Here is a 13,025-nt window from a genome sequence, read left to right on the forward strand (position 1 = left end):
AAGTACTTTACGAAGAAAATCAGTAGCGCAAGGGAAAGCAGAAAAGCTCATAAATCTGAAGTCTGCAGACCGATAGATCAAAATGGATTCAGACACTGAGTGCATGGTTTCCTTAAATTCAAGTAACTTGGAGCATGTGCTTCTGAAGTCTAATTTGGCAGCCCACACAGGCTTGTTAATCATCTTGACTGGAAATCTTGTCAAGGTTTCCATTTATCAACTAACATCTGCAAGGTATATGAAAGCAAACAAGTTTCCTTTAGAACTGTGAATGCAGAGGAATTATTTGTAATTTTTACTGCAGCATAAATTTATTTCACTGGATAAAATAAGGATTTGGGAGTGCTTTAGGTGTATTACAGGTAATCGTATCAGGTCTAATCTTGGTATAGCTTTATTCCTTTTGCATAAAAATAGCTAATTTTATGTTTAATATACTTAGTTCCTTAAAACTGTGTTACAAATTCTAGAAATGTCCTGCAATTGCTATCAAGTTTGTTTAAAATGTGGTTAAAATTAAACTTGGGTTTGCAGAATCTGGGACCTTAACTTTCTTTTTTACCTCCTTAACAGCCCACTTCAGCTATTTCTGTTAATAAAACCTATATTTCAAAATAGAGTTTAGTACAAGTATTACACTAACCAAATCCTTTCTTAAACATACATGGGGAGGAGAAGAGAAAAATACAGATTCTCCCTAGTTCCAGAATAGCAATAGAAGAAAGTTCTCAATTTTTGATTGACGAGAATAACTAATCTGAAGTATTTGTGTGGGGGTTTAGGATAGCATAAGAAAAATCTGTGCTCTGTAAATAAATAAAATAGATCTCTCTTATAATTGTAGATAGACTAATATACAAGTCATTTTGATAGGGAGATTTGAAATACTGAAATCTTTCCAAATTTTTACTTTGTGGAGTGGAAGGCAATCCATTATTTCCATATAAAATCAGCCTCTTTGGCAGGAGAATACACTGCTGTTTCAGAATAAAGTTTAAGATGATACTTTGTCAGTAGCTCAAAACTATTTTTCCTTTTTAAGATTTTCACTTGGAAAATGCTGAAGTTTTGTATGTGTTGATGAGGTCAGCAATGTGTCGGTCCATTGGCTGTAGTACCAAAAATCCCCAATTTGGACATCCTACTTTAGAGCAAGACTCCTTCCTAGACTGAAAAATAAGCCGTATCTGAGGCCTTAAATGCAGTTGAGAGTAGGTTTCTATTTGTGTTACCCTGCTCAGTAGTGTAATATTTTAAAGTTAAAACTAGATATTTGGCTTTTCATATTTCTTATTTTTCAAAATCATATTACATAAAGCTATTCTCTTGCTGTGCGAAGTTGATCTTAGTCTTGTGTGGCTCTTCTCAAATTGCATCACAGTAATCACCCTTAATTTTATAAAATCTATCTTCTTAAGTACACAGGAGTGTTTGTACACATGATTAAATGTATCTTCTGTTTCTGTGGCAAGTAATACCCTTTGTGTTGAAGTTCTAAGTCCCTCCTCTGGTAACCACAGTCGTCATGTGGCCTGTGTAACAGGATCCTTAGTCCTGAGAGGGAGCTGAAATAGTAACAGCAAGCAGTGTTGAATTAAGTTGCTAGCCAACACCTATATGCCATACAAATTACATGAGATTAGTACTTTCAAAGTAGCAGTAGAGGTTTAATAAGTTATAGTAAATAATCTCTACCAGATCTTTCTACCAGGTGCTGCTTCTCATCTCCTTTATAATATTTTAAACTCTGTGGGGTTTTTTCCTCTTTGTTTTTAAATTTAATTAAGCCTGACCTGGTTTAATGTTGAACCTCTTTACCCTGGATTTTTATTTTACATTACAGGCCACATCTCGACTGCGAGAGAGAGGCTGTGATGGATGTTTGGCAGGAATTGAAGTTCAGCAACTTTTCTGCTCACAGAGTGTGGCAATCCCCGAACATCAGCTCAAAGAGCTAAACGTGAAAATTGACAGTGCTTTGCAGGTGAGTTTTTTAAAGTCTGCTGCTTTCATGTGTGTGTAGTACAGTCAGTGGGCCAAGGAATGAAGTAGGGAAGTAGTATATTACTGCAGAAATATGTACCACAGGCAGCCATGAGGTATTTGATAATTACAGTATTGGAATCTTATATAATAAATGTGTGTATGCCGTAGAACTGAGTAGGGTAGATCCATGTAACAATTCTTATATATGTATCCAGACACAATGACTGCATGCTTACTTATGTGCTGATATGCCTGTGCTATCTCAACTTTTTGTTTAATGTCAGGCTTACAAAGTGGCTTTGGAGAGTTTAGGCCATTGTGAATATGCAATGAAGGCTGGCTTCCACTTGAACCCAAAAGCTATTGAAGCAAGTCTTCAGGTAGGATCTGCTAAACCTTCTCTCTCTCTCATCCCTCCTCACCTTGAGAATAACTATTGGAAAAAAAAAAAATTGGACTCTCATTAGGATTTTCTAATGTCTTCATTTCTTCTAATTGATCTGTTCTTTCATATTTCAGGGCTGTTGCAGTGAAGCTGAAGCCCAGCAAACAGGAAGGAGACAGACTCCACCTCAGCCAATTCAGTGTGAACTGCCCACTGTACCTGTTCAGATAGGATCGCATTTTTTGAAAGGAATATCCTTTAATGAGTCTGCAGCAGAAAACCTGAAGCTGAAAACGGTAATAACCCTGAATCTAACCACAGGAGTGAAGGGAAAAAAAGAAAAAAAAGAGTAGAACTCCTTAAAGTTCAGAGAACAACTGCAGTAGAAGTTCGGTGCCAAGCTTGTATTTAAAAGTGCATATTTTTAGCCTGACTTCCTGTGGAAACAAGATGTTGATAACATTATAGGTCCACGCCTGCTTCTGATAACGTTTTAACCACCTGGGCAAATTCAGTCCAATCTGAGAGAAGCATAGAAGTCTAGGAGGTAATGAAGCTTCTATGAACTTTTTGAAAATAGGTGGGTTAGGTCTCAAGAAGTGCAGAGGAAAGTGAGCCCTTACAGATGCCCCAACCAGGTGATGCACTTTGGAGCTTTTATCTTCTTAGGTGCCGAAATAAGTCTGGCCCTGCCAAGTGCTAAGGGAGGTACTTGAAAAACTATTTTGTAACAAAGCTCCTTTTAATATCTTCTTACAAACTTTAATCAATTTAAAAAAAACTAAAATTGTGGAGAAGTTAATTGTATTTTCAGTATAAAGGAAAAAAAGATGTAATTTGGGCAATTTTAATCAGCATTTTCACTTTTTTTTTAGATAAGCCCAGTTCCTTCCTCCTGAAAGAGTTGAAACAATCCACAGCTCAAAATGCTGCTTGTCTGTCTCTGCAGTGCTTTTTGTAGTTCTGATTAAACCATTTTGCAAGAATATAAGCAAAAATACTGTTTATGATTTTGGAGGAGTATTGTGTTCCAAATAGCAGAGATGGTCTTCCATATTTCTTTTCTGCAGCTGAGCTCTTCTGGTTATACAAGACTGTTCAGACGTAACAGACATTATAGTTGTTTGAAAAATGTGTAAAACAATGATAAATACATACGGAAGCACTGGCGTTAACATTTCTGAATCACGTCTTTAGTATGACAAAGTTTTTATTACTTTTTTCAGCACACAATGCTGCAGTTGATTAAGGAAGCTGGATGCCATAATGGACTTACACCCCGGGATGACTCTCCTGTTACTGAAGTACTAAATCAGGTTTGCCCTTCCACTTGGCGAGGAGCCTGCAAAACTGCTGTACAATTGTTATTTGGCCAGGCTGGACTGGTAAGTGACTATGAATAGGCTTAGCAAAAAAAGGGCTACTTAAACATCCTGAAGAGAAACTAGGTATTTTAAAGAGTTTGGAAATTAATTTCCAGTGTCTTACTTTGTGTTTCTCCATTTTTAACGCTGCAGCTAACTTGATTTATGAGCAAAATGTATCCTCGTAGAATGCAAGTTCGTAGATGGTATCTGTAGTTGACAGGAACAGGAGAACGTACTGTGTACTTTGTAGTCTCCGTTACCAGAGAGAACACAAGAAATGAAACTTCTAATTCATAGTGAAATAGAAAGATTTTAAAATCTATAGATGACCATGTTGAAAAGAAAGACCCCTTCCCTCCCTTCTCTCAGATTAGCTTTAAAAACTGCCATTCTTGCATTTCCTCTCTGCTTTGAATGGAAGCTGGGTTTCCTGCCCGACATAAACCAGGAAGTCCTCTGCACCAAGTAATGCTACCTGACATCTCCAACAGAGGACAGAGCAATTGAATACCTTGCCGTAGACATATGTGTTCTTTAGAAACAAACCCCATGGATTTTACAGCCTCTAAATAGTTGCTAAAAATAGATACTTGGAACATACTCTGATAAGAAAATGCAGTTGTGCTCCCATAAATAATTACTGCAATCTCTTCATTTAATAAAGTGCTTATTTATGACACATAGGTTTTTTTGGACTACTGTGAGTTTTCATTTGACTGGACAAATAAAATGGGGGCAAGAATGCAATAGGATAGGAAGGAAGCGCAAGCATATAGATACACCGTAGCCTACGGTAGTTTCTGTCAAGTGTTTTTTGAATCATCTTGACCTACAATGAGCTAAATGCTTCTTGTTGATTCATATACTGATTCTTTGTTCAAGGTGATGGCAGGCCATCAGGACTTTCATCAGAAACTGCAATTAGTTACAAAGGATCCACATTGCTACATACTTTGTAAATATCCCATTTTTCAAACAAATCACCCAGCTGATTAAGTGACTTTGACCTTCCATCCTAGTTCATTAAACCATATGCTTTTTGGTGCCGTTAATAGGTTTTCCAATGATGGTGAATGATAAACTGTAAACGATAAATTTGTCAGATACTTCTACTTTAGCATTCCTTTGATACTAGATACCAGATATTAGATATTACCTTAATAACAAATATCTGTTACAGAAGTAGGTTCAAATCATGCTGGAATTCAACTGACCTTCCATGTAAAGAAGGTCTAAAATCAAAGGGACAGACCATCAACATCATAACAGCAGTGCACCTGCTATCAATCCTTACTTCACTGTGATAGAGGGATTTAAGGGTAGGAGATGGTAGTGCGTTAACCACTTTGTATAAGGAAGTTTTACAGGGAGGCATAAGAAGGTATTTTTGCAGGGAGAGAAAGCAACCGTGGAATAGTAGGATTGATCAAATTTCTACACAGGTGTTTTCAAGGAAAATTTGTATTAAATATTAATAAATACAAGAACAACTAGAAAAAATGATATGGTTAAGTGGGTCTGTGTCTTCACGTGCCGTAGTTCATGGTAGGATGCTGGGAGTCAGCAGCAAGGTACGGGAAACGAGGCCAAGAAACTGTTTCTCAGCAGCCCTATGGGAGTGTGCTGTAACTCAGGAGTTCTTGGCTCCTGAGTGTCTAGATGGGGAATGCCTTGGAGGATGCTGCACCTCCCACCATTTCCTTTCCAGGGGGTTTCAGGGTTGTGCACACCCAAGTCCTGCCCTGATGAGATTTGAGGAGTGGCCCGAAGCACATTTGGACTCAGAAGTCTGGAAACCTCCTGGTGTCCCCCAGTCTAGACATAACCAGTTAGACCTGCTGGTAATTAAAGCGCTGATATTCTTCAGGTTTATCCTAACACTTGGAGAGTTGTCGGCATAAAACTTACTTATACATTCTCCCAAATGACAGTGCTGATATAAGGAATATTCCTTGTGTTGAATCATGAACGTCTCCAAAGATTTTTGCATGAACCTCAGGTTCTGAAAGGAGCAGGTTTCTATCTTCACAGACACGGTAATGACCTATACACGTGACAAAATACTTGTGAGCCTTCTCTCCTTCATTCATTCTCACTTTGATTTGTTACAGTTTTGAAAGATGTGAGGGTTGATGTTTTTCTTTATAAATTATGTGCCATAATTTCTTTACAATATTCAGTTATGCTTGTATGTAGCCTCATGCAATGATGAGAAATTGTAATTTGCTTCTTTAAAGCATTCTTTGGGTGGAGATGAGAGAGGAAACACCTGTAAAACAAGAACAATAGATGTCTGATGCACAGGAAGCTATCCTCTAAGCACCCACTAGGCGGGGAGGGAGAATGTGTTTATTTTAAGTTTATTTTGTGTAGAACTCGGATAAATGAATCATGGGACAATATTCTGTAGTCTTTGGTTTACTGCTTTTAGAAACTAAGATGTCTGCATTAATTCAGAATTGCGTGTAAATTTGTCATTTAAACGCCAAATTTAAAAAAGAACAGTGCTTGACAGTCTCACTATCTTTAGCCTATCTTGCCATGTGCCTTTTAAGAAGCTCTTAAAAGAGTGGAGGGCACAATGAGACGTGACTTAGTTTGCTTGGTTATTTTAGGCTTCAGTTTTTTAACATAAATAATTTTTAAAAGTGCAGTTTTTTCAGTTTTTACCTTAGCATATATATTAGGAATTGTATTTTCAGATTTGGGTCTCTGAAGAAATCTCCATGTTTGAATAAAAGTAACTTATTAAAATAGTTGAATTCAGAGGATGAGTGGAAATGAAACTTTGAATTGGCCCCATGCAAAGTCATGAAACGAAGGTTTAACTGAGTCTCTAGCCATCCTTTTCTGTGCTTGTAGATCTTTCTGTAGCAAAAAACAACATGCATTGCAGAAGCACCAAATCTCCTAGTAATGTTTAAATCCCAGATGTCGTAACTGACCAAACGTTGAGAAATGTAAAAATTTTTTTAAAGGGAAGAAAGGAAGATGTTGGGGGGGGACGGGGGGACACCAACATCCCCAACAAAGCCCAGGCCATGAGCACTACCGTGCACCACTACCAGAAGCTGATGTAGGTCTGCACAAATCAGAATTTTAGTTCTGACTTCCAGATCTGAAATGCAGACAGTATTTTTCTTGGGAGTTGAGAAAAGTCACTCCTAAGTTAATATCTCCTTATCCCAACTATAATTGCAACACAGCTGAATTGCAGATTACCAAATTAAGAAAACTAAAATGGTACAAATACGAGGAAAAAAGTAATGGAGTTGCCCTGTTATTAAATGAGAGGTATTTTCATGAGTGGATAATAGCATGGCGTTTTGTTACTGTGCCTAGACATGTTTTACAAGTTTGAATAAACTCAGGCAGATGCTTAAAGTCAACTGGAGGAAAACTAAGGCCTCATGCTAAAATATCTAAAAGGTGGGAAATACTTGTGTTCAAGTGTCATTGGATGGTTTTGTCAAAGCAAGAGAAAGAGAGTTTCAGCATTATTCATATTGCACATTTCTTCATAACCAGTAGTAGACAACCAGTTAGAAGTAGAACCAGTGTAGGATGATTGCAAAAAAGCCAGTAATATCCCTTGAGGCTTATTTATACTGGAGGACTTTAGCCATTTCAAGGATAAATGGTACAGCTAATCTGCTAGTCACTGAAGCAAGAAATGCTGACTGCTGCCAAAAAGCTGCTGGTTCAGCATGACCAAAATAGGAAATTATGGAAATGATCAAAAGGGCCAACCCATGCAGACTGGACAACAACAGAAAGCACAAACCAAATATGGAACTTACTATCACTGGTATTAAAGTTGAAATGAAGCTGAAGTGAATCTATTCTTTCTCAATTCCATAAAAAGAAAGGTTCATGACAGAAGGTTAATTTTCAAGACTTTCGTCTTCCATATATCTTCATGATGTCTTACAGAAGGCTCAGAATTCAACAAATTCAACAGTCACTTTTCTTCTCTTTATATAATAGGGAATTAGTAATAGTACAGTTCCATTAGGGAGAATAGAGAAATGTTGGTGTGGGATTTTATAGTCTTAAAAGGAGGGAGGGTGTGTGTGTGTGTGTGTGTGTGTGTGAATATAAGGGTCCTATGTGAAGAGTTTCAGACTAAATACTACTTGTCTATATCATACCACACACTGCAGTTAAATTATTCAAAATATTTTGATAAATAGGTGTTTGGGAGCTATTAAAGTAGTAATAGTGCCAAACCTCTGAAATGTAAGGACTGTTATACGAAGCCATTGATAACTACCAGCTGTTAGGTAAAGCAGTTGGTAACTACGTAGTGATGCATAACTACAGTATGTAATTGAGAAGAATTAAGTCCTTGAAATAGAGGTTACTGTATCAAACTAATAATTTCATATTCTTTCTTTTTCTTAGATATTAAAATAGAAATCAAGTTGTAATGATTTTGTGAGTTGATTTGGTTTTGTCTGGTTATTTTTTTGCACCTGTAGCGTGGCAGGGAGGTGAAACTATTGCATCTTAACTACAGGGGTGACAAAATAACTAGAACTAATTCTTAAAATCATTTCCCTTTTATTTTCATTTTATTTGCTAGGTGGTTGTGGACACAGCACAGATTGAAAATAAAGAAGCCTATGCTCCTCAGATAAGTTTAGAGGGATCCAGAATTGTGGTGCAAGTTCCATCAACTTGGTAAATAAAAATACTGTGTTGCAGATTATATTAATACCTATGACTGAAATATATAGGGGAAAAATACTGCAGTACAAACGGAAGAGAGAATACTATGCAATTATGGCATATCTTCCTTAACTTCCTTTATCTGGAACTGTTTGAATACCACCATTCCTGACAGACTGACAGTTGTACTTAGCTGTCTCTGTACTAGTGCTGGCTCTGTTGGAGGCAATAGAAGAGAGGCAGTGCTGGGGCACTAAAACATACTTTTGAAGAAAAAGTAAAAGCTTGATGATGAAAGAGAAGGTTTTTTTAAAAAAAAAAAAATCAAATAGTATTCATGTTATGCTCCTCCCTGGCAGGTCCTCACAGCTGTTACCTCAGGAAGGCCAGGAATTAGATGAGATTAATATGAGAGCTTTAGCTCTTTCTTCATTGAGCTGTTCTTTAAGCGCTGTCATGAACCACAGAACTCTGTGATCCGAGAGATGCTATTCCTACTGTAGTTGACTGCCTAGGAAAGAACGGTAGGATTAATCTGCAGTTTAGGTGAGGATTTCTTCCCTTCTGAAACAATGATCTGGAATGAGAACACTTCCTTCCTCTCTTTCGGAGTACTCAGTGCTATGAATTTCAGTACAACACAGTTCATTCATCTGAATCCTTAGTGAGATAGCCTGTTACTAATGGTACCAATGGTAGGTCCAGAAGTACAAGTCAACTGATGGTCTGTTTACCCAAATACATCTTTAATTCCTCTATAGAGTATAAACTGGCACTTCTCTGTTCTCTTTATGTAAATTGCTCTATTATGAAAGAACTAAAATAATGCAGAGTGCTTTGAGCCAGGCTTTGTGTGCTCTGGAAGAGCTCCTCCTGCTGGCACCCAGTGAGAGTGCCTCTTTACTCGTCTGCTGGAGAGACTCATTAAGTACTTGACAAATGTGCTAGTATTTAGATTTAAGTTATTCTGATTTCACCTCAAATTCAGGCCTAATTCTGTGCCATTAATGAGGAAAACTCACTAATCCTGCATCTTCACAGCTCAGTAAAATCTTCCCCAGACCGTTGGATATGCTGAATCATTTTCCACATGGAGTCTGTCAGGCTGGGGTTTCTTAGCGTTGGACTCCAGAGTGCACCCATGTGATAGTGTTGTGTGTCAGGTTTGTTGAGTGCTCTTGTCGTTTTCCAGAAATGGGCTTAGTGTATTTGTTATTTCTTATCTCTGTGCCTGAATTATGCCTGCTCAGCTAAAGAGCTAATAATGATTAATGATTTAAAAATAAATCATATAACTCCTAATTTTAAAGTTAGATTAGTTGTATATCCAACAGTAGAAAGAAACTGGGGCTGCAGGCGTAGTCTTTAGGAACCCTCAGGCATTCATACGTTATACTGCCTTTATTAGTTACATCTCTGTAGGAGCAGAAGTAGTGCATCAATTGGCCTTTTATTATCTAACTAGTATGGTAAAATTGTTTAATGTAAAAAATGAAAATGTTGATTTTTAACTTAATGATTACAGGTGTCTGAAAGAAGATCCAGCAACAATGTCTTTGCTACAGAGGAGTCTGGATCCAGAGAAGACTTTGGGACTAGTAGATGTGCTCTATACTGCTGTGTTTGACATACACAGGTGGAAGGAAGGAAGGTACATCTCCTCTTGAGCCTCATGCTCTACTTTCCTAGTTTAAACAAAGTCACCATTGTGGAAAGATCTGTACTGAGGAATTTCATAGTACCGGTTCATCAGAAGGGGTCAAACTGAGAGCAAGAAATGGGTAATCTACATAGGTACCTTGTGGGTACATACAGAGATAACAGCAGTCTTTTTAAAAACAAACCAGCAGCTTATCCAAGTGTGCAAAAGTATTTGTTTCTCTCTTACAAAAAAACTTGATTTATATTAAATTAGTCTCCATTTAGGTCTTGAAGCACAATTAAAATTTCTTAAGGAATGGAAAGTAGTTAATGCTATTGCAAATACTAGTAATAATTTGCATTGTTACCATAAGAAGTAGCTGGTGAACTTGGTGATCTTTGGTTTTGTTTTTTCCACTAGCTATTACCCAAATACACATTTTCCTTCAAAGTACAAACTCACTTATGTATTGGGTGGTTTGATATACGTGTTTTTGTTGATGCAGGGAGCAAGCTTTGCCTTGTATTCAGATCCAGTTACAGCGCGAAATCTCAGACTTTGGGAATCAAGTTGACATGCCATCCGGAAATGGAAGCAAATCTTCAGGTGGTCTACAAAAGACGTTCTCAAAACTGACTTCACGGTTTACAAAAAAAACTTCGTGCACCAGTACAAGTAATACTGGAAGTTATTCAATCCCCAATACACCTTCCAAAAATGTCTTCATAAGTTCCAACTCAGAGGAGAAAGCTAAAATGCCCACTAACATAGATGCACGGTTACAAAGCATTTTGAACATTGGTAATTTTCCTAGGACCGCAGATCCACTGCAGTCAATTCAGAGCACAAATAATCAGCTAGTGAATGGGTTTCTAGTTGAAAGACGGGACAACTTCTTCAAACTGGATGACGGCAAGGATGACAAAGGTATGAATTTACCAACTGACCAAGAAATGCAGGATGTTATAGATTTCTTGTCTGGTTTTAACATGGGCAAATCCCAGCAGACTTCTCCGATGGTGAAAAGAAGGAACTCTGTTGCATCCTCTACAGCAACAGAACAAAAATCAGGAACAGTACAACAGCAACCGCAATCTGTCTCTCACACACCACTGCATCCTTCTCAGCAAGGCTTGTCACAGCAACAACAGTCACAAAAGCAGCAGCAACAAATGCAGTATTACCAACACTTGCTTCAACCGATTGGACCGCAGCAACGTGTACCTGCCAAATGGTTGACTAATTCTTCACAGCAGCCAGCCCAAGCTGTTGGAGCTGGATTGTCTCATATAAACCAGTGGAACAATCCTGGTTTTTCAGATTTAAGCTCCGATTTGTACAGCTTGGGTCTTGTGAGCAGCTATATGGACAATATGATGTCAGAGATGTTAGGACAGAAACCACAAGGACCTAGAAACAACACATGGCCAAATCGTGACCAAACTGATGGAGTGTTTGGGATGTTGGGAGAAATACTGCCTTTTGACCCTGCAGGTGTGTGTCTTTCCTTTATTATGTTTTTTTTATAAGGGTCCTTTTACAAAGAATACTGCTAAATATTGCTAGCGATAGCTTTCATTTCCTAGTGCTATCCACCAGGTGCTAGGGTGCTTAAAAAGGCAAGCAGGTATTTATATGTATGTCTCTCTTCTCTTTTAACAGAAGGTGAACTAAAGTACAAGCAACTTTCATTAATAAATAAGAACGCGAACAAATTCCTTGTTTCTTGTCCCAGTTGTAGTAGTTCTGACCTTTCCTATATGGACCACATCAAAGTACTGAAACAGATACTTACAGATGATGTTCCTCCTATTGTTAATTTGTAAAATTGTTTAAACCATTGTTAACTCCTGAACTTAAGTATTTTACCTTTCCCCAAAATGATCCTTCCTGCTCTTTACCAGTCTTGCAGTCTGGAGATACAGCTGGATTGCATCTTTCCCATATTCCTGCATTTCTCCTCCATTACTGTGCAATTCCATGGGAGTCACACTGGTTCCTGTTCTACAGCTGTTAATGCGGTGAAAAGCTTGGATGCCAAAGGATTAGAGACTAAAGAGGAAGTGCCATGTGGTTTGCCAGATGTTTGAGCCACCAATAAATTGTAAATGTAGAGGGATTATTGTCAAAGATGAAGTGAGATTAAAATTTTATAGCTATAAGCAAATAGCTAAAGACTATGAAATTGACTGTAGAGTCTAAGAGGAGATTAATGAATTCTTCTGATAGTAGTACTGAGAACAACTTACAAATCTATTATCTCATAAATATAATTTCTGTTGGCCTGGAACATAGCTACAGAAACGTTGTAGTATGCATTTATGAAAACTGCCTGGAGGGAGGCAGCACTAGAACTAACAGGAAAACCTTTTATCAAACCGTGACTCTGTTTCCCATGCTCATCTGCACGCGTGCGTGTGTTAGGACTGTGTAGGTGTCTCAGAAACCAGCTCATTTGTCTCATAATTTTGATAGTTATTTTGTCAACTTAGTTGATATATTAGTGGAGTTTATAAGGCAAAAATAGGCATCGTAGTTACATTATCAAAAGCTTCTTAACAATTCTAAGTCTGAATTGGCACCATCTCATTTAAACATACTTATGGTATATACTTAAGGATTATCACAACCTTTAAGGAAGGATAAAATGATTTTCAGCAAGCGCCAAATACATGTATGTGTAGGGGGGGAAAAATGCACATATACAAAGGACTGGCATTTTTAGCACTTTGAATCCATTATATTTCTGTAGTATTTTCCTTTTGATCTACGTAAAGCTGCTTGTTTTGTTCCATTTGATATGATGAATTTCAAGGACTTAGAAAGCAATACTCTGAAAAGGTGACTCATGCAAGTTGATAAATGGTGCTCTGTGGATTAAACATGTTTCCACAGTTGAAGTGATAAGTAAACAGTATTTTCCACAGATCTGGGGTTTAAAAAACCAAAACCAACCCCCCCTCCCACCCGACCC

General features: G+C 37.7%; 1 protein-coding gene across 1 annotated transcript in view; it reads left to right on the forward strand.

Annotated features, from left to right (window-relative positions):
* Nucleotides 1-13,025, forward strand: part of KIAA0355 (KIAA0355 ortholog) — a 32,793-nt gene that overhangs the window by 11,390 nt on the left and 8,378 nt on the right. Inside the window, exons 3-9 of the mRNA XM_009320264.1 lie at nt 1,844-1,984; nt 2,271-2,366; nt 2,506-2,667; nt 3,598-3,756; nt 8,324-8,421; nt 9,935-10,060; nt 10,557-11,545. Coding sequence (XP_009318539.1) covers nt 1,844-1,984; nt 2,271-2,366; nt 2,506-2,667; nt 3,598-3,756; nt 8,324-8,421; nt 9,935-10,060; nt 10,557-11,545 — 1,771 coding nt within the window. The remainder of the gene's footprint in view (nt 1-1,843; nt 1,985-2,270; nt 2,367-2,505; nt 2,668-3,597; nt 3,757-8,323; nt 8,422-9,934; nt 10,061-10,556; nt 11,546-13,025) is intronic.

Source organism: Pygoscelis adeliae, unplaced genomic scaffold (assembly GCF_000699105.1).
Source record: "Pygoscelis adeliae isolate BGI_AS28 unplaced genomic scaffold, ASM69910v1 Scaffold62, whole genome shotgun sequence".
Lineage (NCBI taxonomy): Eukaryota > Metazoa > Chordata > Aves > Sphenisciformes > Spheniscidae > Pygoscelis > Pygoscelis adeliae.